This window comes from Elephantulus edwardii, unplaced genomic scaffold, assembly GCF_000299155.1.
Source record: "Elephantulus edwardii isolate Elephantulus edwardi_28Jun2011 unplaced genomic scaffold, EleEdw1.0 scaffold00014, whole genome shotgun sequence".
NCBI lineage: Eukaryota > Metazoa > Chordata > Mammalia > Macroscelidea > Macroscelididae > Elephantulus > Elephantulus edwardii.
The window spans coordinates 10,504,701-10,531,460 of NW_006399764.1; the positions used below are offsets into that span (position 1 = coordinate 10,504,701).

The window sequence follows — 26,760 nt, forward strand, 5'->3', positions numbered from 1 at the left end:
TATGGACTAAGTCACCAGAGCTCAAAGTCAGTGTAATTCCAAAACCCTGGGGGGGTGCAGAAAAGAGATTAACATGCTCTGATTTCACCAACACATTAAACTGTGGTCATTACTCATTCCACGAATTACAGTAAATTTAAATTCCTAGTAACAGTTGAAAAACATGACGTCTTACCTTGCAAGGAGGACACAATCAACATTTTTTATCTTCCCCAAAATTAAGGCATCAGATGGCTGTGCATTAAAAAGAAAAGGTTTGAATGAACAGATTTAAAAGCACACAGTACACGTATACCCGCCCTCAAACCCCCAAACCAAGCCAGCTGCCGGTGAGCAGATCATGACTCACAGCCCACCCTAGAGCCCTAGAGGTGGACCCCACAGGGTCTTACGGTTATGAGAGCTCAGAAGCACACCAGGAGACCGCCAGGCCCCTCTCTCTCTCTCTTCAAAGAGCCTCTGGGTTGATCCGAATGGCCAAACTTTCAACCATGTGCCACCTACAGACTCCACATGTTCACATCCACAGTCTATAAAAGGGGAGCTCTGGTGGCCTAGTGGCAAGAAAGTATGTTGCAATAAAGAAGGCAGGCAGTTCGAAGCCACCAGGTGTGCTGTGCGATGAAGACTGGTAATCTCCTGTGTGATTAACTGACTCTGAAAACCCACCAGAGGGTCAGCTGGGAGTCGGTTCCGACTCGACAGTACACAAACATAACAATCAGTCAAAATCACTCAATAAACACTTTCTGCAACCTCTATTCACTTGCACTCAGTGCTGCAGAGTTGGAATCAACCCCTAGCTGACCCTCCAGCCGGTTTTCATAGGCTGTAAATCACACAGGAGAAGACTGCCCATCTTTCTCCCTTGGGCCAGCTGGTGGACTTGAACTGCCTGCCTTTGGGTTGGCAGCACACCTCCTTACCCACCAGGCCACCAGTGAGCCCTCCGAAGAACAGCAAGCAGGACCGTGAAGCCTGCCGTGGGTCACTGTGAGGTTCCACTTGGTCAGGTCTCTGCAAAGCAGGTACCTCAAGGATCTGCTAACTGGTGAAGGGTCTTTGGCTGGTTTGAAGAGCAGACGTGTGAGTGAAAGCAGGAAAGGAAAGAAAGCCTTGGTCATGGGACTTAGGAACGGGCACCAGATCTGACCGCCTGTCTTAGACCGGTCCAAGATGGCAATGGAACGACTCAGGAGGAGAGAAAGGCCCTTAGAATTTACAGAGGTTTAGAAAACAGGTTGTTAACGAGCTGGTCACATTGACTGCAAGATGTGGAGGACACACGGCTAGTCCAGGCTAACAGGAGAGACTGGGCTGTAAAGATGTGGGGGTCTTCACCAGAGAGTGAGAGGGACTGCAATTGGACTGGAGAAGTAATACAGAAGCAGGAGAAGGCAGACACCTCTCCCTGGTCAAGGCAGACAACACAGGGGATGCAGGATCCGCCGCCTCTATTAGGGACGGACAACTCTATGGTTCCCAGCTCACTCATGCGCTTAAATGGACTGTGTCCTTGATCCTCAGGACAATCACTCCGTCCTCTCCTGGGTCAGGACGCATCAGGAAAACACTGCTCTGTAATGTTATTCCCTCCTTTAAGTCATGAGAAAAAACCCTACTGCTGCGAAGTCACTTCTAACACACAGCAACCCCACAGGATGCAACCGACCCACGGGGTTTCCAAGGCCACGTCTTCCTCCCACAGAGCTGCTGGTGGGTCTGACCTGAGGACCTCTGGACTGGCAGTCTAGGGCTCGTTTTAGACACCAGCCTAATCCCAAAATTAGCAAATATAATCCAAAGGCCTGAAAGAGAAGTAAGACAATTTGAATGGAGAGGCCACAAAGTACAGTTGCTATGTTTGAAATGAGTATTTGGTTCGAGAAATAACTAAATGGAAAGCTTCAGTTCAGACCTCAACACAGCAAAACCCCCGGTGTCCTGTGGACATTGACGACCTCAGCTGACAGCACCCTGCACGGGGCTTCTGACCCTCCTGACGGGAACCTCAGCTCTGACGGGTTAACACAAACCATTCTCTATTTTTCACTTTAAATTCAAGCCTGCAAAGAACAAGGAAAAAAGCTAACATGTCCCCAACGAAGTCTGGATATTAACCTTGCCAAAAGGAGTATCCACGTATTTTTCAGTTCTTCCTTCTAATATTTCTGGGTCATCCAGGCCTGTTCCACCAATTATTCCAATCTAAAGGAGAGAAACAGGAAATATATTTAATCATTTTCTGCAAGAATTCAAATCATGATTCAAATCAAACGCATTTAAGAGTATTCATAAGCTGCTTGCCATTCATAAGGCCTAGTTACCCAAAATAAAAAAGCAAAACCAAAAGCAAAAACCCACAAGAAAGAAAGAAAAATCACCAAAAGAGAGTTCACTTATTCAATCAGGTACTTGAAAGTCTTCCGTATTCTGAAAATTACCAAAACAGAAAATACAGGGGACTGCTGAGATGTAGAATACGAGACACAGACACTGGGTAATCCTCTGTCCCTGTCATCGTGTTCCAAGCGGACAGTGACTCCTAGTGACCCCACGTGACCGACAGAAGGGCCTCCAGGATTCCTAGGCCATCATCTCCATGGGAGCAGACCGCTAGGTCTCTCACTGGAAACCGCTGGAAGGACGAACCACTGGCCTTCCGGACAGGAAATGAGTTCTCTGCTTCACCACTGCACCACCAAATTCCTTTCTGCCTGGTGATCCCACCATTTGATAAAGAAAGAGGGGAAATATTTTTTTTTCCTCAGGCCATTAAAATCACAGAATTATAGCAATGGGAAGAGAACACGGATAGGAGTTTGGGATATCGTAAGACGTTACACACACACACACACACACACACAGGAAATCAGTCACTCACACGCGTAGGTGGACACATGTACAATGTTGTTAGCAGCCAACAGCTCCACCTGCCTCCTGCAGACCTCACAGGCAGAGGGTCGTCTGTACTCTAACAGAAGCGGATCACCAGGCCTTTCTTCCTCATCACTGGGTGAGCTCAAACTACTAATCTTGAACAGCTCAACACGAGCCATTTATGCCACACACATATATACATGTACAAGGGCACTCTGGTGGCCTCACTGTAAGGAGATGTGCTGCTAATCCAAAGGCATGTGGTTCGAACCCAGCACCTGCGCGATTTACTGCCTCTGAAAATTCACTGGAGGGTCAGGGACGGATCACTTCCGACTCAACAGTACCTAAACAAGGATCCACGGCTGTTGCAACGCAAGGTCAGCCGTTTGATCCCTGACGCAGTCTGCTCCTGTGAAGGTTCCACTCTGCCCCGCGTGGCGGCCCGAGTCACAACCGACACAATGGCAGTGTGTGTGTGTTTTGTGCACCTGTACAAACTGGTGGTGCAGAACACAGGGCCGTGGTGCTGCAAACTCCAAGGTGGCACCTCTGGTGGTTCAAATTCACCTGTGGTTCCACAGACAATGGCCAATTACCTCCCAATCAATTCACAGCCTCCGAAAACCTGGCAAGAGTCTCAGCTATGACAAGGTTCCAACTCCACAGAAGCGAACTGAGCTGACATCCATCTAGCTATCTAAAGTTTTTTGCTGTTTTTACTCCTTTCAAAAAACCCAACCGTTCAAGCGTTTTACTTAATTTTCCAGAGATTAGCAGACCTTGTCTTTGGGAATTAATCAGAGTCAAAGAAACTTGGCACTGCTAGGAGTTAATCAAATTCAGTGACAAAGAAACACAAAAACAATTACAGGGATAACGAAGTATTAAGTCAACTGTTAAAGTGAAGAACTATGCAAATGACATGAACAGGAAGGTTTCTTTGGGCTGCTACTTCCTGAAGGAAGAATACTTAAGATAGACACATACAACTGAGACAGCAGGAAGTTCTGGTGGCCCAGGGGCAAGAAGCTGTGCTGTTAACCCAAAGGTACTCAGCTCGAATCCACCAGCTGCTCTGTAGGAGAAAGATGAGCAACCAACTTCCATGCAATTTACTGTCTGTGAAAACGTGGAGGGTCAGCTATGCGTTTGTGATGGTAACAACAAAACCACCACCAACAACAACAACAACAACTGGGACAGCAAGCCCAAGGACAACCTGAGAAATGTTCCTAAAGAAAAATTTAAGTCAATCATCATGAAGATATTTTCTATTAAGTAAAAGTAACTCCTTTAGGAAAAAAAAAATTCCCAGCATTAAGAATTACCTGATCATCTACAGTATTTTCCAGATCAGATTATAAAAGATGATATTTATTTTTAAGAAGGGAAATGGCTAATCTCTGGCCCTGAGTTTTCTGAAAACAAACAAATAAATTAAGAATACAAGGGAAATTTAGTGAGAATTTACTAAAGAGAATTTGTTGTTGTTGTTAAGTGCCGTCAAGTCATTTGCAACTCATAGCGACCCTACACCCTACGTACAACAGCCCCAAACCCTGCTCTGTCCTGTGTCAATCACACTGTCTCTGACACACCCATCCCCATTACCCCAGTCACTGAATCAATCCATCTCATAGAGGGTCTTCCCCTCCTGTGCTGTCCCTCCACTATGCCCAGCATGATGTCCCTCTCCAAAGACCTGTCTCTCCTTACAACATGTCCAAAGTATGTCAGGTGAATGCTTTTTATTAGGAATATCAAGCTCTTGTGAGCCTCCCTTTTAAGAATGGCTTTATTTCTGAAAACAGAGTTGGTACCTCTGAAAGTTTCCCCACTGAACTGAAAATCAGGAAGGAGAGAAATCCTATGACTTATTTTGCTTTGATAATTTAATTCTATGAGAAAACGCAAACTCATGAAGTTGACCCTGACTCCTAGCTGACCCTCCAGCACTTTTCAGAGGCAGTAAATCCCGTGGGAGGAGACCGTCCATCTTCCTGTCATGGAGCAGCTGGTGGATTCAAACAACCAGCCTTTGGGATGGCAGCGCAACTCTCTACCGACTAGGCCAACTCTGAGTAGGTGCTGTCGGGTAAGACTCATTGCAACCCCATGAGTAGCAGACCTGTCCCGTCCTCATCCTGTCTGACCCACTCCAGTCCACTGCTGTACTCATTGTTACTGAAGGGTCCTCCATCTCTCCTGCCCACCCTCCACCTTCCCAAGCACGATGATGTCCCTCTCCGAGGAATATTCGCTCCTAGCCACAGGCTCAAAGGATGGGAGATGAAGCTTCACCATCCTTGCCTCCAAAAAGCCTTCTGGCTGCACTTTTTCCAGGACATGTCTGCTTGTTCTTTTGGCAGTCCATGGAATAGACAGTCCTCTTCTCCAACACCACAAGCCAAAGGCATCAGTTCCTTTTCTGTCATCATTCTTATTTGTTGTCCAGCTCTCAGATGCGTAGCAAGTGACTGAAAAGACCAGGGCCTGAGTCAGGCTTACATTAGAAAGGATTAGGCCTGCTAGAGCTCCCTAAATGCTGTAAAGACAATGGGAAATAAAATACAGTTCAAGTGCTTCTCAGGGCAAGTGCTTGAGCTCATAATGCTATCTCCATCTGGGGCGTCTCTGCTCAGGACACGGTTACATAAATCAAGCTCTCAATGTGTTCCCACAAGTGCCTTAAGGGGTTAAACCAATGTTTGGAATTGATGCCACCTTGTGGCCCATTTTTAAACTACAGCAGAGTACACCAATCTTCACATCAAGAAAACAGACTCTCACCTCAGGGTGACTGGCAGCATCACGGTAAGATGGTGAAGAGACTGAGATTGTTAACAGCTTTAGTTTGCTTGTCTCCACAATCAACACTCTTGCTACCAGCAGCCAGGAAATTAAATGATGAATTGCATGGGGAATGTCTGCTATCAGAAACCTCTCCAGAGTACCGAAGAGCAACAACATCAGTTTGGAGACTAAGGTGCGCCTGATACAGGCCATGGTCTTTGCAATTACTTGCTATGTGTCAGAAAGCTAGACAATGACTAGGGATAACAGGAGAATTGATGCTTTTGAGTTGTGGTGCTAGAGAAGAGTATTGAATATACCATGGACTGCTAAGAAAACAAACAGGTTCATCCTGTAGACCAGACTGCTCCCTGGATGCAAGGATTCTGAAGCTTTGTCTGACTTACTTTGGGCATGTTGCAAGGCGGGATCAGTCCTTGGAGAGGGATGTCATGCTTGGGAAGGGTGGAGGGACAGCACAAGAGAGGAAGACCCTGGATGAGAAGGATTGATTCAGTTGCTGGGGTAATGGGGGTAGGTGTGTCAGAGAAGATAAGATTGGCACAGGACAGAGCAGATTTTAGGTCTGCTGTATATAGGGTCGCTATGAGTCCCAGATGACTCAATGGCACATAACAACAAGAGTTAGAATTTAACACTATAGATATAGACTAGTCATTATTGTGAAGATATCATTCCTCTGGACCAGGGAACTGAGTGGCTAATGATGAAGTTACTCCTCCCTTGACTAACTGTAGATCCTGCTGTTCCTGAACACATTGGCTTCCTGATCTGTCACCACCTGTCTTGGCTGTTTCTGGGTATTCCATCCATCTGGGGTCCTGGATTCCTTACTAGACCTTCAGGCTTGTTTGTCCCACAATTATTCCCCCTCCCGCCACCCCAGTTAGTTCTGGAACTGCCCTCTCACGTGAGGCAGCCTTGGCCAGGATCACAGTGGTGGTCAGAGATGCAAACCACGTGTCCCCTGAGCCCACCCCACTGCCCCAACCTTCAGTCCACACCCCTGGCTGTATGAAACCCCCTAGTCAGCTACCTGGTACTTGCGACTTCAGGAAGCTCAACAGTACAGGGTCTCTGGCACCTGACTTGTAGGTGAGGCCACTCAGTTACCCAAATGACTGGAGTAATTTACTAAAACCCACGTTTTGTAAAGCATAAGGATAATCGTGGAGGTTCAGTACACAGGAACTGAAACTCTTACTGGTCTGGGAGAGAGAGAGGGGCGAGAGGTGAGAGGGAGAGAGAGGGAGGGGTGAGAAAGAGAGAGAGAGAGAGAGAGAGTGTGTCAGGCAGAGTCCTGCAGTGAAAACTGTGGCCAATGTCGCCACCTGCTGGCTTTACTGCAAAGTACACCCGGGCATCTCCAGTGTTCAATTCTACTCACACCACAGGGACCACTTAAAGTCAACTCCGGACCTGGCTTTGTAGTAAAGTGATCGCGTTTGGCACTTTGGCATCACAGGCAATGTGTGAAGCACTTCAGTGGTCTTACCTTGTCTAATCACCCCAACCACCAAGAGATAACCCCAAACCCATGAGTCAGGCCAACTAACAGGGACTCTGCGCTGGGTTGATGGGCTGTAAAGCTTTCTGGGAGGCTGACCACCTGTCTCCCATGGAGTGGCCGATGGGTTAGAACTGCCCAGGTTCTGGAAGCGGCAGGCATGTTATGCACTGCACCACCACCAGGGCTCCTGACCAGGAGACAAGCACCGTACAATTATACACCCTTTTATACACACATGGAAAAAAAATCAACACAAAGGTTAACTTGATTCAGGACCAAATAGCATTCAGCAGCTGGACAAGATAGAAATCCCAGTCTTTCTTAACCAGCATGATGTGTCCCTCCCAAATTCAGCATCACTGCTCTGGGGCTTAGAACAGAAATTTCTAAAATCCCAGCTAGCTGAGTATTGCTGTTGTGTGGTGAGGTGTCTCTGACCCACCGTGACTCAAATACAACAGGATGAGGCACCATCATCATCATCATCATCACTGCGGTGTGTGGACACACTGCTGGGTCACTGCGACCACCCACTGAGGGTCTTCCTCTTCTCCTCGCCCAAGCATGATGTCCCTTCCAGGGACCAGCCTCTCTTGATAGCATGCCCCAAATATTGGAGACAAAGTCTCTTTCTGTCTTCGCTCCTAAGGCACATTCTGGCTACACTCCTTAAAAGACAGACTGCTCTGTGATTCAGACTCCATATTCTTTGCCAGCCTCTAGGAACAAGCCTCTTCTACCGGCCTGCTGTTAGCCCTGGTAAGACTCATTTAAACGTTTGGAAATCCTGAAAAGACAGTTGAGTGGTTTTTTTAAAAAAATATTGACTAATGTAGGAAGCCATACAGAGCCATTGTACCAAAAATAATCTGTGGGCACTGAAACTATCTCAGAAAGTAGCAAATGCTCAAGAGTTAATGGTATTGGGAGAAGACCAGACAGTGGTGAAAGCAGTGGCCATTCTTCTGAAAGGCGATTTTTCTTCTGTCTTCCGGAGCATAAGGGTAGGTTGAGTAACTCCCCCTGACCCTGCCCTCAACATGGAGACTGCTGTTATGTGTAGTCGAGTAGCCTGTGCCTCATAGCAACCCTATGTACAACAGCTCTGAAGCCTGCCCTGCCCTGGGCCAGCCTCACTGACTCTGACACATCTACCCTCATTGCCCCAGTTACTGCATCACTCCATCTCATCCGGGGCCCTTCTCTTAAGCGCTGTCTCTCCACCCTTCTAAGCATGATGTCCTTCTCCAAGGAGAAACTTGGTTTCCTCCCTCTCCAAGACAAACCTATTTGTTTTCTTGGCAGTCCATGGTATGTTCAAGACACTTGTCCAGCACCACAATTCAAAGGCATTAATTCCTCTTCTGTCATTCTTAGTCACTGTCCAGCTCTCTAATTCATAGCAAGTAATTGTGAAGACCATGGCCTGGATCAGGTACATCTTAGTCTCCAGACTGACGTCATTGCTTCTCAGTACTCTGGAAAGGTCCCTGACAGCAGATTTTCCCAGTGCAATTAAGTCTTTTGATTTTCTGACTGCTGGTGTCAAGAGTGCTGATTGTGGAGCTAAGCAAGCTGTAATTATTAACAACCTCAATCTCTTCTCCATCTATCATGGTGCTGTCAATTGGCCCAATGGTGAGAATCTTTGTCTTCTTGAGGTTGAGCTTCAATCCATATTGAAGATTACAATCCTTGACCTTCTGCAGCAAGCACTTCGGGTCCTCCTCAGTTTAAGCAAGCAAAGTTGTGTCACCTGCATAACACAGGTTGTAGATGAATCTTCCTCCAATCTTGATGTTACATTCATAAAGCCCCGCTTCCTGAATGATTTGTTCCGCATATAGACTGAAAAGGTCTGGAAACAGGAGCATCTCTGATGCACTCCCTTTCTGTTTTTGAACCATGGTCTGTTCTGAGGACTGCTTCCTGTTCCAAGTAGAGGTTTCACATGAGGACAATCAAGTGTTCTGGGATTCCCATTCTCCTCAAGGTTAACCACAATTTGTTTTGATCCACACAGTCAAATGTCTAGTGACATTCTATTCTAGAGCTGGTCTCTGTGAAGCTGCTTTATGAGATTAAGGATTTTGCGATGAGAGATTATCCTGGATTATGAGGGTGGGTCTTTTTGTAAGGAGGGAGGAAGGTCAATGGAGGAAGGGGAGGAAACCAAAGGACTAAGGTTCTGTGATGGGGGTTGTGCGTTGAGGAGCAAGAATGGCCTCCAGACCCTGGAAAAGGCCAGGAAACAAAATGTGTCAGCCTCTAGGGCTGCCTCTACTGGCCTGCTGTTAGCCCTGAAAGACTCATTTCAACTTTAGAAATCCTGAAGATAGTTGAGTGGTTTTTTGCTGTTTTTTTGTTTGGTTTTGGTTTGTGGTGCTTTTTTTCAAATTTTTATTTATTTATTTTTTTACATTAAGCTATTCTAAATCTTTAATTAAATTCCATTATTGGCCAATATTACATGACAAAATTAGCTTTCTGTGTACAAATCTTTATTGAAGTAATAGTAATAAAAAGCAAATACCAGGCAAAGAACTTTATTAATCTGTTTCAAATTTTGTTCCTAGTTTTCTTCAGCTTATTGGGTGGTAAAGAATGAATTATACTGAAGCAGAAACTGAAAAGAACTGCAATATGCAAAAGACTTTGGGCTTAAAAATATGAGAGATCCAGATTTTATCAGATCCAAAACCAGAACAACTTTTTAAAAAAGCAGTCATGATATAAAGCAGTAGCTCGTAGTAACTTTGTCATGTTTTATCTTCTTTAGAAGTTGACTCAACTCAGTTGGCCTCATTCTTTGAAAATTCAAAGAATCATCAAAATTCTCATCAAAGTTTTCCCCAAGATGTGAAACTTCATCATCGCCTTCTCCAGGAGCAAGCGGTGCTTTTCCATCCATGGACAAGGTTTGGGCAGAGCTTCAGCCAGGCTTCTTAAACTACTCACGACGATCTGTGCCAAGCTGGTTTAAGATGCTGCGTTAACAGTTCTCTCGACTGCTCTGCCTCAGTGTGGCCGGTTACGGTGAAAGTGTTCACTGCCAGAGATGCCTAAACTTTAGGTATTCTAGTGGATCACCGTTCCTTGATTTGTAAACATATCCACCTCTTCAATACCAGAGATACTGTTTACGCCTAATTTCTTTAAGGAGAACTGTCATCTGCTGTAGCTGTTCTATGAACCACTTTCTTCTTCCTACGTGTAATTCCTTTCCACCAATGTGCATTTGTGCCAGCAGTTCGGCAAGTTTCTCCTGACTCATGAGCGTTTCTTTCATCTTGTCAGAGAGGAAACGGTGCTGCGAAGGGGGCCAGGGCTGGTACTCGGGGTATTTTGGCGGACCAGCTGAGACGGGCTGCACACCAGGGGACTAAGGCAGTTGAGTGGTTTTTAAAGAATATTGACCAATCTAGAAAGCCATACATTTGTAACGTAGGAAGCCATACAGAGTCACTGTACCAAAAAGAACTGTGGACACTGAACTATTTCAGAAAAGTAGCATATGCTCAAGAGTCAATGGTATTGGAAGAAGACCAGGCAGTGGTGAAAGTGGTGGCCAATCATAAAGTTCCAGAGAATGATACAGAAGGATGTGTTTCAATCCACAAATGTAGCCCTGGATGTACTCATTTGTCTGTGCTAAGAAATCTGACAGACAAACTGGAAGAGATCCATTCTTAAGCCCATTTGAAAAAAAAAAGGGGGGGGGAAAGCGATCCAACAGAGTGGGGAAATTATCAAGCAGCATCATTAATATCGTATATAAGTAAAACCTTGCTGAAGGATTCAAATGGCTGAAGTAGTACATCAACAAGGAATTGTGAGAAATCACAGTTGGGTTTAGACGAGGCTGTGGTAGGGAGGACATCACTGATGATGTCAGATGGATCTTGGCTGAAAGCAGAGGATACCAGAAAGATTTCTGTTTTTGTTTTGGTCACACAAAAGCATTCAACAGTGAGTGTCCTAATACATTATGGATAACAGTGGAAGGAACGGGAATTCCAGCACACTTAACTGTACTCATGCAGAACTTTTCCATTGACCAAGGAGTCATCTGAATCGAACAAGAAGATAATGCACAGTTTTAAATCAGGCAAGGTGTGCATGAAGGCTGTATTCTTTTTCCATACCTACTCAGTGTATATGCAGAGCAACTCGCTTGAGAAGCTGGACTCTATGAAGAAGAATGCAACATCAGGACTGGAGGAAGACTCTTCAACAACAGGCAATACACAGATGACACAACCCTGCCAGCCCTTACTAAAGTGCAGATCACACAGAAAACAAAAATCCTCACAAGTGAACCCCAGGTAACATCAGCATAAATGGAGAAAGGATGCCAGCTGTCAAAGATTTCATTTTACTTGGATCCACCATCAACTCATGGAAGCAGGAGGCAAGAAATCAAAGGATGTAACGTATTGCTCTGGGCAACTCCACAGCCAAGGGCCTCATTAAATTGCGGAAGAGCAAAGGTTCTACTTCTGGAGTCTGTTTAAGGACTAAGGTTTGCTTTACCTAAACTTTAAGTATTCTCAGTAACCTCAAGAAGGATGAGGCTTCACTCACATGCTTTGGACATGTTACTCTGTGTGTGTGTGTGTGTGTGCGCGCGTGTGTGTTATTCCTTGGAGAAGGACATGATGCTGTGAAGGGTGGCGGGATGGTGAAGGAGGGGAAGACCCTCCATCAGGGGAATTGACTTGGTGACTGCTGCAATGGGCACTTGTGTGTCAGCAACTGTGAGGATGACACATGATAGAACAGGGTTCAGATCTTCTGTTCACAGGGTCACTGTGAGTTGTACTCGATGACACCTTACAACGACAACATATACATGTAAAAGTTATATAATGAAAGGGAGCTTGGGTGGTCTAGTGGCAAGAAGCGGCGCTGCAATCCTGAAGGCATGCGGTTCAAATCCAACAGATGCTTCGCTGGTGAAGCAGGGGCAATTTTTCTCCCTGTGCTAAGTCAGACCCGACTCAAAAGTTCACAAGAAAAAAAAAAAGGTAAAAAGAAAAAGTTACACAATGAAAAATAGAGCTCAAAGAAGAACTGTCTTTGAATTACTATATTCATGAAAAAACTGGAATGGACTCTTTCAAGAACTAACACGTCTGGCATGAAAAGAAAACATAGCCAGAACACTCCTAAGGAAAGAGAAGAAGACTTTATCTTTCAGAGTTTGGGCATATAGACAGAAGGGGTCAGTTCCTGAAGACGTTTGGAAAAATAGGAGATTAGCAAAAGACAGAAGACCCTCAGTGAGCTGGTGCTGACGTAATTGGCATCGACTGGCATAATCACAGTAGAGTCTGTGAGGACGGTACAGCATCGGGCAGGGCTCGCCTTCTAGTACAATGGTCACGATCAGATGCAGACCACTCCACGGCACCTAACAACCACATAACACGAGTTTGCGGTGATTGTTATAGCAGCAATGTTGTTGTTCTGTGCTATCGAGTCACCTGAGACTCATGGTCACCCTATGTACAACAGTTCTGAACCCTGCTCTATCCTGTGCCAATCTTGTTGTCTCTGACGCACCTACCCCCATTACCCCAGTCACTGAATCAATCCATCTCATTGAAGGTTTTCCTCTTTTGTGCTGTCCCTCTCCAAGGGCTGGTCCCTCCTTGCAATATGTCCAAAGTAGGTCAGACAAAGCTTCAGAATCCTTGCCTCCAAGGAGCAGCCTGGTTTAACCCTCTCTAAGCTGAACCTGTTTGTTCTCTTAGCAGTCTATGTATATTCAATACTCTTCTCCAGCACCACAGCTCAAAGGCATCAATTCTCCTTCTATCATCCCTAGTGACTGTCCAGCTCTCTGATGCATAGCAAGTAACCGTGAAGACCATGGCCTGGATCAGGCACGCCTTAGCCTCCAAACTGACATTTTTGACAGCCGACTTTTCCAGTGCAATTCATCTTTTAATTTCCTGGCTGCTGGTACCAAGAGTGCTGATTGTGGAGCCAAGCAAACTGAAACTGTTGAAAATCTCAATCTCTTCACCATCTATCATGAATGCTGCCAATTGGCCCAGTGGTGAGAATCTTTGTTTTCTTGATGTTGAGCTTCAACAGGGGACTAAAATACTCAATACTAAATTACCAATGAAACAACACTGAACAGTTTGTTTAGAATGGAGAAACCCAGCTTTCTTTCCGAAGCTCTCTGGGCCCCTAGTTTTAAAATTCTGGCATGTTCTTTTGCTTTTCAAGGAGAGGAGCAAATGGGGGGGAGGGGGGAGGTGTTTGTGCGGGGAGAAGGGTGCAACAATGAATGAATGGAATCCCAAAATCTCTGTAGATGTTCATTGAAATGAAAAATAAACAACCTAAATGAAAAAAAAAAACCAAACAGAACTGACACCTAAGCAGATAAAAAAAAAAAAATTCTGGCATGGACCTGAACATCTTGGAGCAAATTAAAAGCCAGACTCTAGTCCTCAGCCCAGAGTATCCCATTTGACAGGTACAGGCCCAAGAATGTACATTTGGAGCAGTTCCCAGGTGGTGCACCCTTGTATTATGTGCTTCTGAGTTATTACCGAGTTCCCTGTAATGAGAATATCACTATTATAATGGTAACTATGGGCTCAGGGTCCATGGCATACAAACATACTTGGTACCTACTTCCTCTGACTTCTAGCATAAAGCTTAAAACGGACCCACAGCATTACGGTGAGAATCCAATGAAGTAATTTATTATCTGTTATCATTTCCATCCAAACCAGATGTGTGTTCATTTCCACCTCTAACTCCAACATATGCAAAATAAACATCCTTCTTCTTCTCCTTGTTCTGTAAGTTATGCCTGAGTTGACTCACAGTGACCCCTCTAGCAGGTTTTCAGAGATAGCAAACTGCACAGGAGAAGACGGCCTCATGGAGCAGCCGGTGAATTCACACTGCATGCCTTTGGGTTGGCTGTGCAACTCCTTACCTCAGAGTCACAAGAAAGAAGCCCTGATTCTCATTCCTTTTTCTCTGCTCGTTGGCACATAAACCTAGGTGGTGGACACACCAACAACCCCCACCCCGATACTCCTCACTACCTCAGGGCCTCCCAGAGGACCAGGGCCCAGCAGGCTGTGTTATGTTCAGCTGCGAACTGAAAGATGACAGGTGCCTTGGAAGAAAGGTCTGCAAATCTACTCCCCAAAACCCCAGCTGCCGAGAACTCTGTAAGGCACTGCTCCTTCCTGCAGACATGCAACACTCTGGTGAGCAGTACAAGAAGCAAGAGACTTCGCCACCAGTCTTACAGTCTGGCAAGGACGCTATAAATATTTCCAAATAAATATGATTCTGTTAGTAGACAGCTAGATTGGAATCACATTTTACTGTCAAACCTGATGGTGTTTTCCACTTGAAGGAGCTAATTGTAGTCTTCAAATTGAGGGAATGCATTTCAGCTCAGACTTCTGGTAGTTGTCTGTAATTCACAAAGGCTGTCAATCTGTGAGTGCCTAGAACAGGGCCGGGTATGTTACACTGCTGTACTTAAAGGCACAACCTTTCGCAAGAGGTGCTGCTGGCCCTCACTTTACAGCTTCAGACCCTGGGCGATCAAGTCTCTTTCTGGCTGAGTCCTATTGCCCTGCATGGACGCTGCTGTTGTGTGCTGTTGAGTTTTGGACCTGACTCAGTTTACCTGCCAGAGCATTTTCAGAGACTATAAATCACACAGGAGGAGACTGCCCATCCACCTCCTGCAGAACGGCTGGTGGATTCGAACCATCTGCCTTTGGGTTGGCAGCGCAACTAGGCCACCAGAGCTCCCTCACTGTATGGACACACAAAATATTGTTTATCCCATTCACCTGTTGGTGGATACTTCTGTGGTTTGACTTTTGGCACTTCTGAATAGTGCTAGAACGGTGTACCAGTATCGGGTTTTCTGTCTTCTGAGTATTTACCTGGGAGTGGAATTGCTAGGCTTGGTTTACTCATTACTCCTAGAGAAAACAGAAAACCAAGCAACACATTTGCAAACTGTTCCCCTCTGCCATCTAACTGGCGGGCCAGGGTGTAGGCCCAATACTATTACTAATCAAACTAGCTGGCTTGACTAGGCCCGAGGCTTATGTCTGAACAATAAGGGTGGTCCAAAATGAATATTCCAACTCCGATTCTCTGATCTGGGGATGGAACGTATTTTTATTAAGTCTGCTTTGCCCTGGCAACTAGGGCTTCATGTTGGCTACCTCTGCTACAGTCTGAGGTGCTTCACGGATTTCCAGCAGTAAAGCTGTCACCCTTTCCAATCTCAAAAGAGCTTAATCAGCAAGCAGGCCGAGCACTACTTGCACCTCTTAATTTTCTATTCAGTTCCTTGCCAAGACCAAAAATATCCATCATTCAATATTTACATCAGCTCTCTGATCACGGTGCCCAGTCCGTACTTAAATGCACTGCATTAATTTTTCAGGGAAACAGTGTGGCTGGGAGAATTCGGCACCAGATTAAAATGAGGTTAAATACCAGTTTTTGTTTTAAACGGCAGTTTAACTGTATTTCTGTCGGAGAAGGGTGATACTTTCCCGCCTGCACAATGACACCCACTGTAATTTTCTCTTTTTTGAGAAAAGATAGTCAACATTCATCTCAGCTTCTCCAACAATACATGCTGTTTGAGTTGATCCTGATTCACTGTGACCCTTTATGACAGCGTCCAGCTGTCCCATTCGATTTCCCAAGCAGAAATCTTTATGGGGCAGATTGCCAGGTCTCTTCTGCTGCAAAGCCTCTGATGAGTCTGAACCACCAGTTGTTCTGTTAACAGGTAACCACTGCACTAACAGAGCTCCTTCTCCTAATAATTACTATTATGTGCCATTAAGTCCAAGACAACTACCCGGGAGGCTTTCAGAAGTTGTAAATGACCCACCTTTCTCCCCAGAAGCAGCTGGTAGTTTTGAACCACCATCCTTTGGGTGGCCAGAGCAATTTGTTATCACTAGGCCACTAGAGCTCTCTTCTCCTACTGCCAAGCAGTACCATTTAACAAGCTTCAACCATATGCTGGACAAACCTACCAGCTGTCAAACCTATTCCCACATATAGTGACCCCACGTGTATCAGGGTAACTGGGCTCCTTTAGGTTCTCAATGGCTTATTTTTCTGTAAGATCTGCAGGCCTTTGCAGATGCTTCTGGGTGAAAGAACGTCTCTTTCAGATCAGAAGAGTGCTTAACCATTTTTACCACCTAGGGGGGTTCCACTAGACCAAGAAAATGCTAATATTTTCAACAAACTGCAGTACGATCCCCATTTCGGACAGCAGGCATCAGAGCTCACACCCCGTCCACACGGGCTTCATGAACGCCCTTTCTACCTTGCCAGCTGGTCCGGGAAGGGTGTTTTGTTCTATACATATTTGCAGAACGCAAGAGTCTTTCAAAACAGCAAAGGAGGTTCACAGTCAAGTCTGACTGCAAAACCTAAAGACCATTCTGAGAATATTCAATGTGGCTCAGAAGATCTGCAAGGGACAAAACACTAATCACGGGCTGAAAGCATACCCGTTATCTTTCTCTCTGCAAAAACAGAAAGGAGACTAGAAACGAGACGCTTGGAGGCCACAGAGCTTCCAATCGCAGTCCCAAGAATCTCCGGAGGCCACAGAGCTTCTAATCGCAGCCCCAAGAATCTCCAGAAGTCAAGCAAGTTAACTGCGTTCTTAGACAAACCAACCATCTGAAAGACGTCTTGCGTTCTACCATCCATTTTCTCTTATGCACAGTAATTGTACACACTCTCTAAACACTAACCAGAAAAAAAGTGTTTTAAAGCCCCAGGGAGTCCCACAGCAACCCTCACTCGTCTTGCCAAAGTTTCGGCAAACAAAGGTCTCTTATGCTGAAACCCCGAGGAAACCGGGCTTGAACTTCCTAGGCTGCAAACAAAGCAGAGTGAAGGCAGAGGCCGCAGCACCGGAGGCGAAGGCAGTTTCAGGTAGGAACCAAAAGTCGCAGAAGGCCGGCCACACGCACCGCTGGGCAAAACTTGGGCAGAGAGGCCTAAATTTGCAAAGGCCAGAAGCCGGAAGCTTGCAGAGGAGCAAGTACGCAGTTCGCCCACGTGGGCGGCAGGGATGCCGCGAGCGGAAGGGCCCACAGGACCAGACACGAGGAGGTGGGTGGTCTCCCAGCGGCAGGGGCGCGGCCACCGGGGCCACCCGCCAGCTCCAGGAGGGCACATGCCCGGGGGAAGGAGCCGTGCCGGTGGACCAGGGGCCAGTGCAGATGTGCCCAGAGGCGGGGCGAGTCCGCAATCGCGGCTCCCGGTTCCCCGAGGTGGGTGGGACCCGGTGCGAAGCCCAGGAGCCGGCCGGGGCGCACGGGCAGGGGCGCGGTCCCGGCACGCAGGCGCACGGCACGCGCGGCGGGGCGGCTCCTCTCACCTTGACGGCCGCGGTGGCGGCGCCTGAAGCCATGTCGCCGGAGCGAGGGAGCCGAGCAGCGCAGCGGGTTCAAACACGGGCGCCGGGGTGCGCGGTGCGGGCCCGGAGAGCGCCGGGCTCCGCCTCTTCCTCCCCGGAGGGGCTGGACCGGCCGGTGGGCGGGCCCTCCGCCAGCCCCGCTCCGGGGACAGCCCCGCCCCAACCTCGAGCTCATGGACTTGCATTTCCAGGTGCCGGCTCCTCTTAGCGCCTTCACTCTGACCATAATAGAGGCCATTTAGGGGAGTGCTTGCCTGCGGCCAGACTCTGCTGGGTCCTTTCTTGAGTTCAGATCCGTTTCACAAAAACCCTCTAAGGAAAGGCTTCCTCTGGCCAGATGTTGTTGTGTGCCATCGAGTCAGAACCCATAGCTGACCTTCCAGCCGATTTTCAAAGGCAGTAAATAGCATGGGAGGAGATTGCCCATCCTTCTCCCACCGAGTGTGTGGTTGATGTGAACCGCCCCCCCTTGGGCTGTAAGGTCAAGCCTGCCCGCATTCTCCAAGTTCCCGGGGGACTGAGACTGGGAATCACCAGCAGGGAGTTAGTCCCTCCAGCTGCCAGCCCTCGGCGGAAGCCCGGACACTGTGTTCTCTACCAGTCCAAGTGGATCTTGGATCATTTCCCTTGGCTTCTAGTTGCGAGAGCTGACTTTGTCGCACTTATTTTGGGTATATTTTCTAGAGGGACCAATCCTTGGAGAGAGACACCATGCTGGCGAAGACAGAGAGGGTCAGCGAAAGAGAGGAAGACCCTCCTTTAACAAGATGAATTGACACAATGACCACCGCAAGTGGGCTTGGCAGGTGAGATGGTGAGATGGGGCAGGGTAGAGCCGGACGCAGATCTGTTGTTCTAGGGTCGCTATGAGTTGGAGTTCCGTGACACCTGGGAAGAGCAACAGAACAGATAGAAGAGATCTGGTGCCCTGCTTAGATGGGAGTTGCGCTCCTGACCCAAAGGTGGCACCTCTCTTTACTGGTTTGAATCCACTAGCGGCTCCACGGGGAGGGGAAACGGGCCACTTATTTCTGCTGATTTACAGCCTTCGGAAAAACCATTGCAGGGTCAGCTTTGAGGAGGTTATGGAAATGAGTTGGAGTTTTGAAACCAGAGATGAGTTGTACTCAAATACTTCCTTATGCGGGGCCAGAATGACGTAAAAGTAAAGAGTCACTGAACTACTTGGTTAACCCGTGTGATTTCCGAGGTTTGGCTTGTTGTTGTTGTTAGGTGCCATGGAGTCCAGTACAACTCATAGTATAGTAACCCTGTGAACAAAAGATCCGAACCTAGTCCTGTCCTGCGCCATCCTCACACTTCCTGACACACAAGAGCCCATTGCAGAAGTCATCTTGTCAATTCACCTGGTTGAGGGTTTTCCTCTGCTTTGCCAAACCTCCACCCTTCCCAGCATCATGTCCCTCTCCAAGGAATAGCACCTATAGCAGTATGTCCAAAGTACGTGAGGTGAAGCCTTTTGAGGTATGACTTTTCTTTAACTGAGCACGTGCAATGAGGTCTTCTTTAACCCTTTCACTCTGTGCAACATGCAGCAAGTACAACTAGACTCATAGTGGAGATTCCTAACTCCATCATTCAACATTTGCACAATCACTGTCTCCCAGACCTCTACTGGAATGACCCCTTTCTTTCAAACTTCTCTCATTCCGTACTGGCAGGACAACTCCACTCAACCTCCCTTGATGAATTCTTGTTAGGTTGTGAAGACCACTAAGATTAATAGCGACCCTATGAACAATAGATCTGAACCGTACCTTATCCTGCACTGTTCTTACAATCTTCTACATGTTCGAGCTCATTGTCAGCCACTGTGCCAATTCATCTTATTGAGGATCTTCCTCTCTTTCTCTGACCCTCTGCCTTTCTCAGCATGATGTTCTTTCCCAAGGACTAGCCCCTCCTGACAACATATCCAAAGTATATCAGACAAAATTTCACCACCCTCGCCTCTAAGGAGTACCATCGCTGTACTTCCAAGACAGATCTGTTTGCTGTGTTGGCAGGTCATGGGTATTCAATTCAGTACTCCTTGCCAGCACCACCATTCAAAGGCATAGCTTGTTCTTCTGTCATCGATTATGAGTGAGTATGCCCCAAAAAGATCTGTGTAGCAGTGATCTTACAGATGGCTTCTGTGCTCGCTTTGGTAACACATATACTAACACTGGAACGATACAGAGAAGATTAGCATGGCCCCTGCGCAAGGATGACACGCAAACTTGTGAAGCGTTCCATATTTTTTATTAATAAAGCAGTTCTTCATTAACGCTTAAAAAATAGTGATGGCTTCTGAGAAGCTGAAATGCAGCTAATTACTTACAATGTGAAGATAGAAGCGAAAGAAAGGCTGTGAAAGGGAAACTTTCTTTATAGTAGCAAAACACTGAAGTAAGACACAAGTAAACATTTGTTTTTCAACATATCACTCTCTTATAGTAACCTGGTCTTGCCCATAGAGGCTGTTTACTTCGACAGCAGAGACTTGCCCTGTCATTTCATTATTTGCTTTAGATCTAAATTGGTGGACCAGGAAGCCCACCTCTAGGAAAGGAAATTGCGAGGGTATGGAACCCTAGGTTTTATGGCTGCCCCTTCAGTAGGGGACGTTGACCAGCTATGCACTTTGAGGTATCATGACTCCAATTCTACTCAGCACTCCTTCTCTGCTACAAGTGGGAAAGAGTCAGATTAGACCCTGGACAGCAAGGGAGCCAGACACTTGGAGGAGAATAGACTGGGCTTAGGGACTTTTCTACAATTGTTTGCAGATGAGGGCTCAAGAATTTGCTCTTAAACATGGCATGTTGGTCAAAGGGATATTGACCCAGCCTGGTCTGATTTTGGAGTGAAGCAGTTCTTATTCCTGGAAGAAAGTAACATTTTTAGACGAAATTTATGTGTGGGAGTATGTAACTGATGGCAAATTAACCTACTTCGCAAGAAGACTCTAGCAGTTTTTATCAGTAGGCGTTACAAGAAACACAAATACTTGTGAACATGTTGGTAAGTGCCACTGAGTTGGAAGCACCACTCTTAACCCAGTGGGCTACCAGGGCATGGGAGTGGCCAGTTACAAATGACTGGAACTTATCCATGGCCACTATAGAGTTTTTAAGTGACCATACAACAATAATAGCCATGATAACAAATCTTAGCCTCCATGATATTGAGACCAGAAGAACTAGATGGTGTCTAGGTACCACGACCAACTATCTGAAACATCACCATGGGAGGTCACTGATAGAGTGGCAAAAAGAATGCAACAAAACTCAAAATCATATTGTGGTGTTAAGGGTTTGTTGTTGAAAATGGCTTTCCTAGCCATTGACTTTGACTTTGCCATGAGAATGGGCAGGAGTATGTGAATAGGATGTGTTAGTCTCTCCACAAGGGGATTGGCTATTTTCACCACTAACCTGAGCAGACTCAACAGCAGATTCAAGAGTTTCACCACCAGCAAAGAAGCAGGCATCTTTATGCGTACCCCTCCCCCCCACACACACACTTCGGGGCTGGACAGCAGATGCAGTGGCCAAAGTAGAGGACCAGAAATCTAACATGAGACTGAGCTGACCATCTGGCTGATAGTTCCCATGGAATCAAAGTCTTTGCTCAAGTTTGTTGGAGGATTTGGGGGGCGGGGGGAGGTTGCAGTGAGATATAACTCATAGACCTGGGAGCTTTGTGACACAGGCCCAAAGCCTGGAGGGTCAAGGCTAAGGTGCCCGTAAGCACCATTTGGAAGCTGTCCTGACTCAGTGATTGTATTCTACTTGTTGTTGTTGTTGTTATGTGCCATCGAGTTGCTTGCTACTCATAGTGACCCTGTGTACAACAGCCCTGACCTCCACTTTGTCCTGTGCCAATCGCACTGTTTCTGATACTCCCATCCCGATTACCCCAGTCACTGAATCAATCCACCTCATAGAGGGCCTTCCTCTCCTGCACTGTCCCACCACCCTCCCAATCATGATGTCCCTTTCCAAGAACTGGTCCCTCCTTACAACATATCCAAAGTATGTTGGACAGAGCCTCAGAATCCTTGCCTCCGGGGAGCAGCCCGGTTTATCCCTTTCCCGGATGAATCTGTTTGTTTTCCTAGCAGTACCTTAATTGGTACCCTCAATGCTCTTCTCCAGCACCACAGCTCAAACGCACCAATTCTCCTCCTATCCTCCCTAGTCATTGTCCAACTCTCTGATGCATAACAAGTGATTGTAAAGACCATGGCCTGTATCAGGTGCACCCTAGTCTCCAGAGAGACACCATTTCTCTTCAGTACATTAGAGAGGTCCTTAACAGCAGACTTTCCCATCACAATATGTCTTTTAATTTCTTGGATACTGGTGCCTGGCTACTGATATTCTACTACTAACCTGAATTTATAGCCTTTTGATTTCCCTAATAGAGTTTTGCGTGGTCTGTGAGCTCTTGAATCAGATTTTGAAGCATCTAAAACAATCAATCAATCAGACAACTCTCAAGGTCTTCACTGTCTAGTCAGAACCGACTCAGAAATGACCCTGCAGCAGGTTTTCAGAGCCGGAAATCATGTGGGAGGTGACTGCTCATCTCTCCCCAGCAGATGCTGGCAGATCCAAACCTCCAGAGGGATGCTATGGGTTAGGAGCGCGACTCCCTACAGACTAGGCCCCAGAGGCTCCTTCAAGAAGAGGTCTGCACGTCTGCAGCCACTGAGACAGCCATCTGTGAAGTATTTCTAGTTCTTAAAGTGGAAGGAATCTAGGAGTTGCTGAGAGTGTCACTGGCTTCCAAGGGATCTTGTATCAGGTGCAAAATGTTATTCTAGGCCATCTGGCAATAATTACCAGAATTAAGTGAAAACTTTAAAAAATTATTTCATTTTATTTTTTTAAAATTCCGATTTATTTACAAAGTTTGAGTACATTGTTTTTCACAAAAGATCCTTTCCATTTCCTTCACCCCATCCACCCATCGAACTGTGCAACCCTGTGATTAACACCCTACCCCCAACCCATCCTCACCCCTCTATTTCCACCCTCCACCCTCCGCCTGGGAGCCTCATACTCATTCTACATAATGGTTTTATACAGTATTTATCCTTGTGGAACTGAGTAAGAATTAAGTTAAAACTTCATGTGCAAATAAATATTGCTCCACAAGTAACACACTCTTTAAGTTTTGTTCTGATGCTGACCCTCCAGGTGGTTTTCAGAGGCAGTAAATCACATAAGAAAACATTGCTGGCTTTCTTCAGTGGAGCAGAGTGGATTTCAACCACTTGCCTTTAGGTCGACAGCACAACTCCTTACCCATTAGGTGGCAAGAGCTCCCTCTGTACTCTCTCTTGTTAGGTGCTGTGGAGTTGAACACCACTCATAGTAACACTCTGAACAAAAGATCACCCTGTTTTATCCTGTGGCATCCTCACACTTTCTGACACACAAGAGCCCATTGCAGCAGTCACTGCATCAATCCACCAGGTTGAGGGTCTTCCTCTTCTTCTTCACCAACTCTTCACCTTTCCCAACACCATGTTCTTCTCCAAAAACTAGCATCTCCTAGCAACATGCCCAAAGTCTGTGAGGCGAAGCCTCATCGCTCTTGCCTTCAAAGTGCACTCCGGCCGCACCCTCTCCAAGACATATCTGTTCATTCTCTTGGCCACCATGGGATATTCAGTACTCTTCTCCAACACCACAGCTCAAAGACATCAATTCTTTGTCTGTCATCCTTACTCATTGTCCAGCTGTCAGATACTCTTTTAGGACAATCAAAAGAAAATTTGTCTTGTAATTTTGCTTTATAATAGTTCCATCTATCTTTTCTTATAACATTGGCTACATTTTTTTTTAACATTGGCTACATTTTTTGTTTCTCCATAATTAGAGATAACATTGCTGATGTCAGATGAATTCTGGGTGAAATCAGAGAATACCAGAAGAATGCCTATTTGTGTTTTACTGATTATGCAAAGTCATTTGAAAGTGGATCATAACAAACTATGGCTAATATTGAGAAGAATCTAAATTCCAGAACTCTTAATTATGCTCACATGAAATCTATGCCTAGACTCAGAAGCTGTTGTCTGAATGGAGCAAGGAAGTATGCATGGCATGGTTTAAAATCAGGAAGGGTGTATGCCAGGGTTGTATCCTTTCTCCATACATTTCCAGTGATTGTAGCAATGGCATCAAGATGTGTCAGAGACAGTGAGATTGGCTCATGATAGGGCAAAGTTCAGAGCCATTGTTCATATGGTTGCTATGGGTTGTAGTTGACTGACAGACCATACACAACAACAACAACAGCATTCAATCTGTATGCTGAACAAATCATTTGACAATTCTATGTTGAAGAATATGGCATCAGAGTCAGAGGAAGACTCATCAACTTGTGTTATGCAGATGACACAACCTTTTTTCCCCCTATAATTATATTTTATTAATTTTCATAAACATTTATAGAGATTTTGGGTTTCCATTCATTCATTGTTGCACTGTTTTCTCCACCCTCACCCCCAGTTCGTTCTTCTTCCCCCCCCAATGTCTGTTTTAATTGTCCAATTGCCACAGTGCTTGTCAAAGCCAGTTCTGATTAATCTTCTTTGTCAGTGTGTCCTTTGCCATTCCCTATCACTCCTCCCTGAGAGAGACTTCACCCTGAGTCATAAGGAAAAGGGGATGGCGTATTCTCTTAGCTACTTCCTGCTGAAAAGGGACGCTGTGGGTTTGCTCGCTGAAAGTGAGGAGGACTTGAAATACAGACTGTGGAAGATCAAAGAATACAGGCTTTAATATAGATTGCATCTCAACATCAAGAAGACAAAAATTCTCAACACTGGACTGATAAGCAACATCACGATAGATGGAGAAAAGATTGAAATTGTCAACGATTTCATCTTACTTGGATCCACAATCCACATCTTTGGTCCTGGCAATCAGGAGATCAGGAGACACTGCATCGGGTAAGTGCATTGTAAGGGACCTCTCCAAATTACTGTGGATCAATAAGGCCAGTTTGAAGAGTAAGGTGTGCCTGATGCAGGCCCAGGTCTTTTCAATCCCTTGCTGTGCATCTGAGAGCTGGGCCATGAATAAGGATGACAGAAGAAGATGCCTTTGAATTGTGGTGTTGGAGGACAGTACTGCATATCCCATGTACTGTCAAAAGAACGGACAGATCTGTCTTGGTAAAAGTGCACCCAGTGACCTTGGAGGCAAGGATGGTGAAACTTTGTTTCGTACACTCTGGGCATGTTGTTAGGAAAGGCTATTCCTCTGAACGAGACACTATTCTTGGAAAGGCAGAGGGTCAGTGAGAGGGAAGACGACCCTCAATGAGATGGGTTGACACAGTAACTGCAACAATGGAATGAAGTGTGTCAAAATGATGAGAATGACGCTGGATCAGAAATGGGTTTAGGTCTGTAGAGTCTTACTCGATGCCATCTATCTAACCAGAAGCATAAGCAGCATAGATTATAGTTTATAGATTCCTGGCTCTACTGTTGCTATTTATTCATCGAATGGGTAATTGAGTGAATGGATATATAAATGAATATATGAAAGGAAGAACAAACGTTAATGTGTGTTTTTCTTTTCGTGTTAGCAAAAATGTAGGGAACTTGAACACCAGGGGGCAGCAAAAGTTAGTATTTCCCCCTCCTTTAGCCCCAGATGAAGCTTGCAGAAACCAAGGCTCTTTAATCCTATTTGCTTGATGAAAGTGAGGATGAAGGATGGAGCCTGGAGGCACCACAATGACAACAAAACCAGAAAATATGAGGCTTAATCTTCCTGTTGAAAATTAGAAAAGTTTCACTCGATGATTTGTCTTTCCCCCCAACAAATTTACTTTAGAAAACATAAAATTTCTTTTGAAAAGTGTATAATAAATTAAGGCTAATGTTTACTCAAGGAGTTAGCAACAATCTCTATTAAAGTATAATTAGGCTTCCTACAAGGTTGTTAGTATAGCATCAAAAGACAACAGAAGGAATAGAGTCACTACCAAGAAAGAACAGGTCTGTATTCAACCATCTCATTAGGCAGCATTTGATCAAGAACCCGTGGTACTGAAGGAAGAAGTCTAAGCTGCACATTTACAAAAAACAAGTCTCCATGAATGGACAGAATAACAGTTGAGATGTTTCAACAAACAAACGCAATGCTGAAAGGGCTTACTCTTCTATATCAAGACATTTGGAAGACAGCTACTTGACCAATTGATTGGAAAAGACCAATATTTGTGTCCATTCCAAAGGTGCTCCAACAGAATGCAAAAATTGTTGAATGATATCACAGATAAAATCTTGCTAAAGAGAATTCAGAAATGACTAGAACCGGACATTAATAGGAAACTACCATAAACTGAAATTGGTTACAGAAGAGATCATGGAATAAGCGCTATCATTGCTGACATAAGGCAGATTTTGGCTGAAAGTAGAAAAGATAAAGAATATGGTTACTTGTGTTTTATTGATTAGTCAAGAGCATTGAATGTTTTGGATCATAACCCAATATTGATAATACTGTGAAGACAAAGATTTCTAGAATACTTATGTGTGCCTGTGTAGAACCAAGAGGTTGTCATTGGAAGAAAGCAAACGGATACTACATAACTTGAAATCAGCAAGGATAAACATCACGGTTACATAATTTCGCCATTCTTATTCAATCAGTACAAGAAAAAGAAAAAGGTAAACAAATAATCCAAGCAGCTGGACTATATGAAGAAGAATACAGCATCAATATTGGAGGAAGACTCATTAACAGCCTGTGATATGCTGATGACACAGCCTTGGTTTTTGAAAGAGAAGAGGACTTGAAATAATTACTAATAAAGATCAATGTTATAATCTTTAGTATGGATTATACTTCAACATAAACACAAATTCTCACAATTGGACCAAAAAACAACATCATGATAAATTGAAAAAATACTAAAGTCATGAAGGATTTCATTTTAGTCCACATTCTACGTTTATGGAAACATCAGTCAAGAAATAGAATGACTTATTGCATTGGGCAAATCAGCAAAAGACTTTTACGCGATGTCACCTGAGGACAGAAGCATGCCT

The 26,760-nt window shown here is 45.4% G+C and overlaps 1 protein-coding gene across 1 annotated transcript in view; it reads right to left on the reverse strand.

The window, feature by feature from the left end:
- The window catches only part of MTAP (methylthioadenosine phosphorylase), a 45,903-nt gene extending 28,234 nt beyond the window's left edge, over positions 1–17,669 (reverse strand). Inside the window, exons 1-3 of the mRNA XM_006881269.1 lie at positions 17,634–17,669; positions 2,122–2,208; positions 176–234 (exon numbers count right to left, since the gene is read on the reverse strand). Of these exons, the coding sequence (XP_006881331.1) occupies positions 176–234; positions 2,122–2,208; positions 17,634–17,666 (179 nt within the window). The 5' untranslated portion in view covers positions 17,667–17,669. The remainder of the gene's footprint in view (positions 1–175; positions 235–2,121; positions 2,209–17,633) is intronic.
- Positions 17,670–26,760: the final 9,091 nt, after the last annotated feature.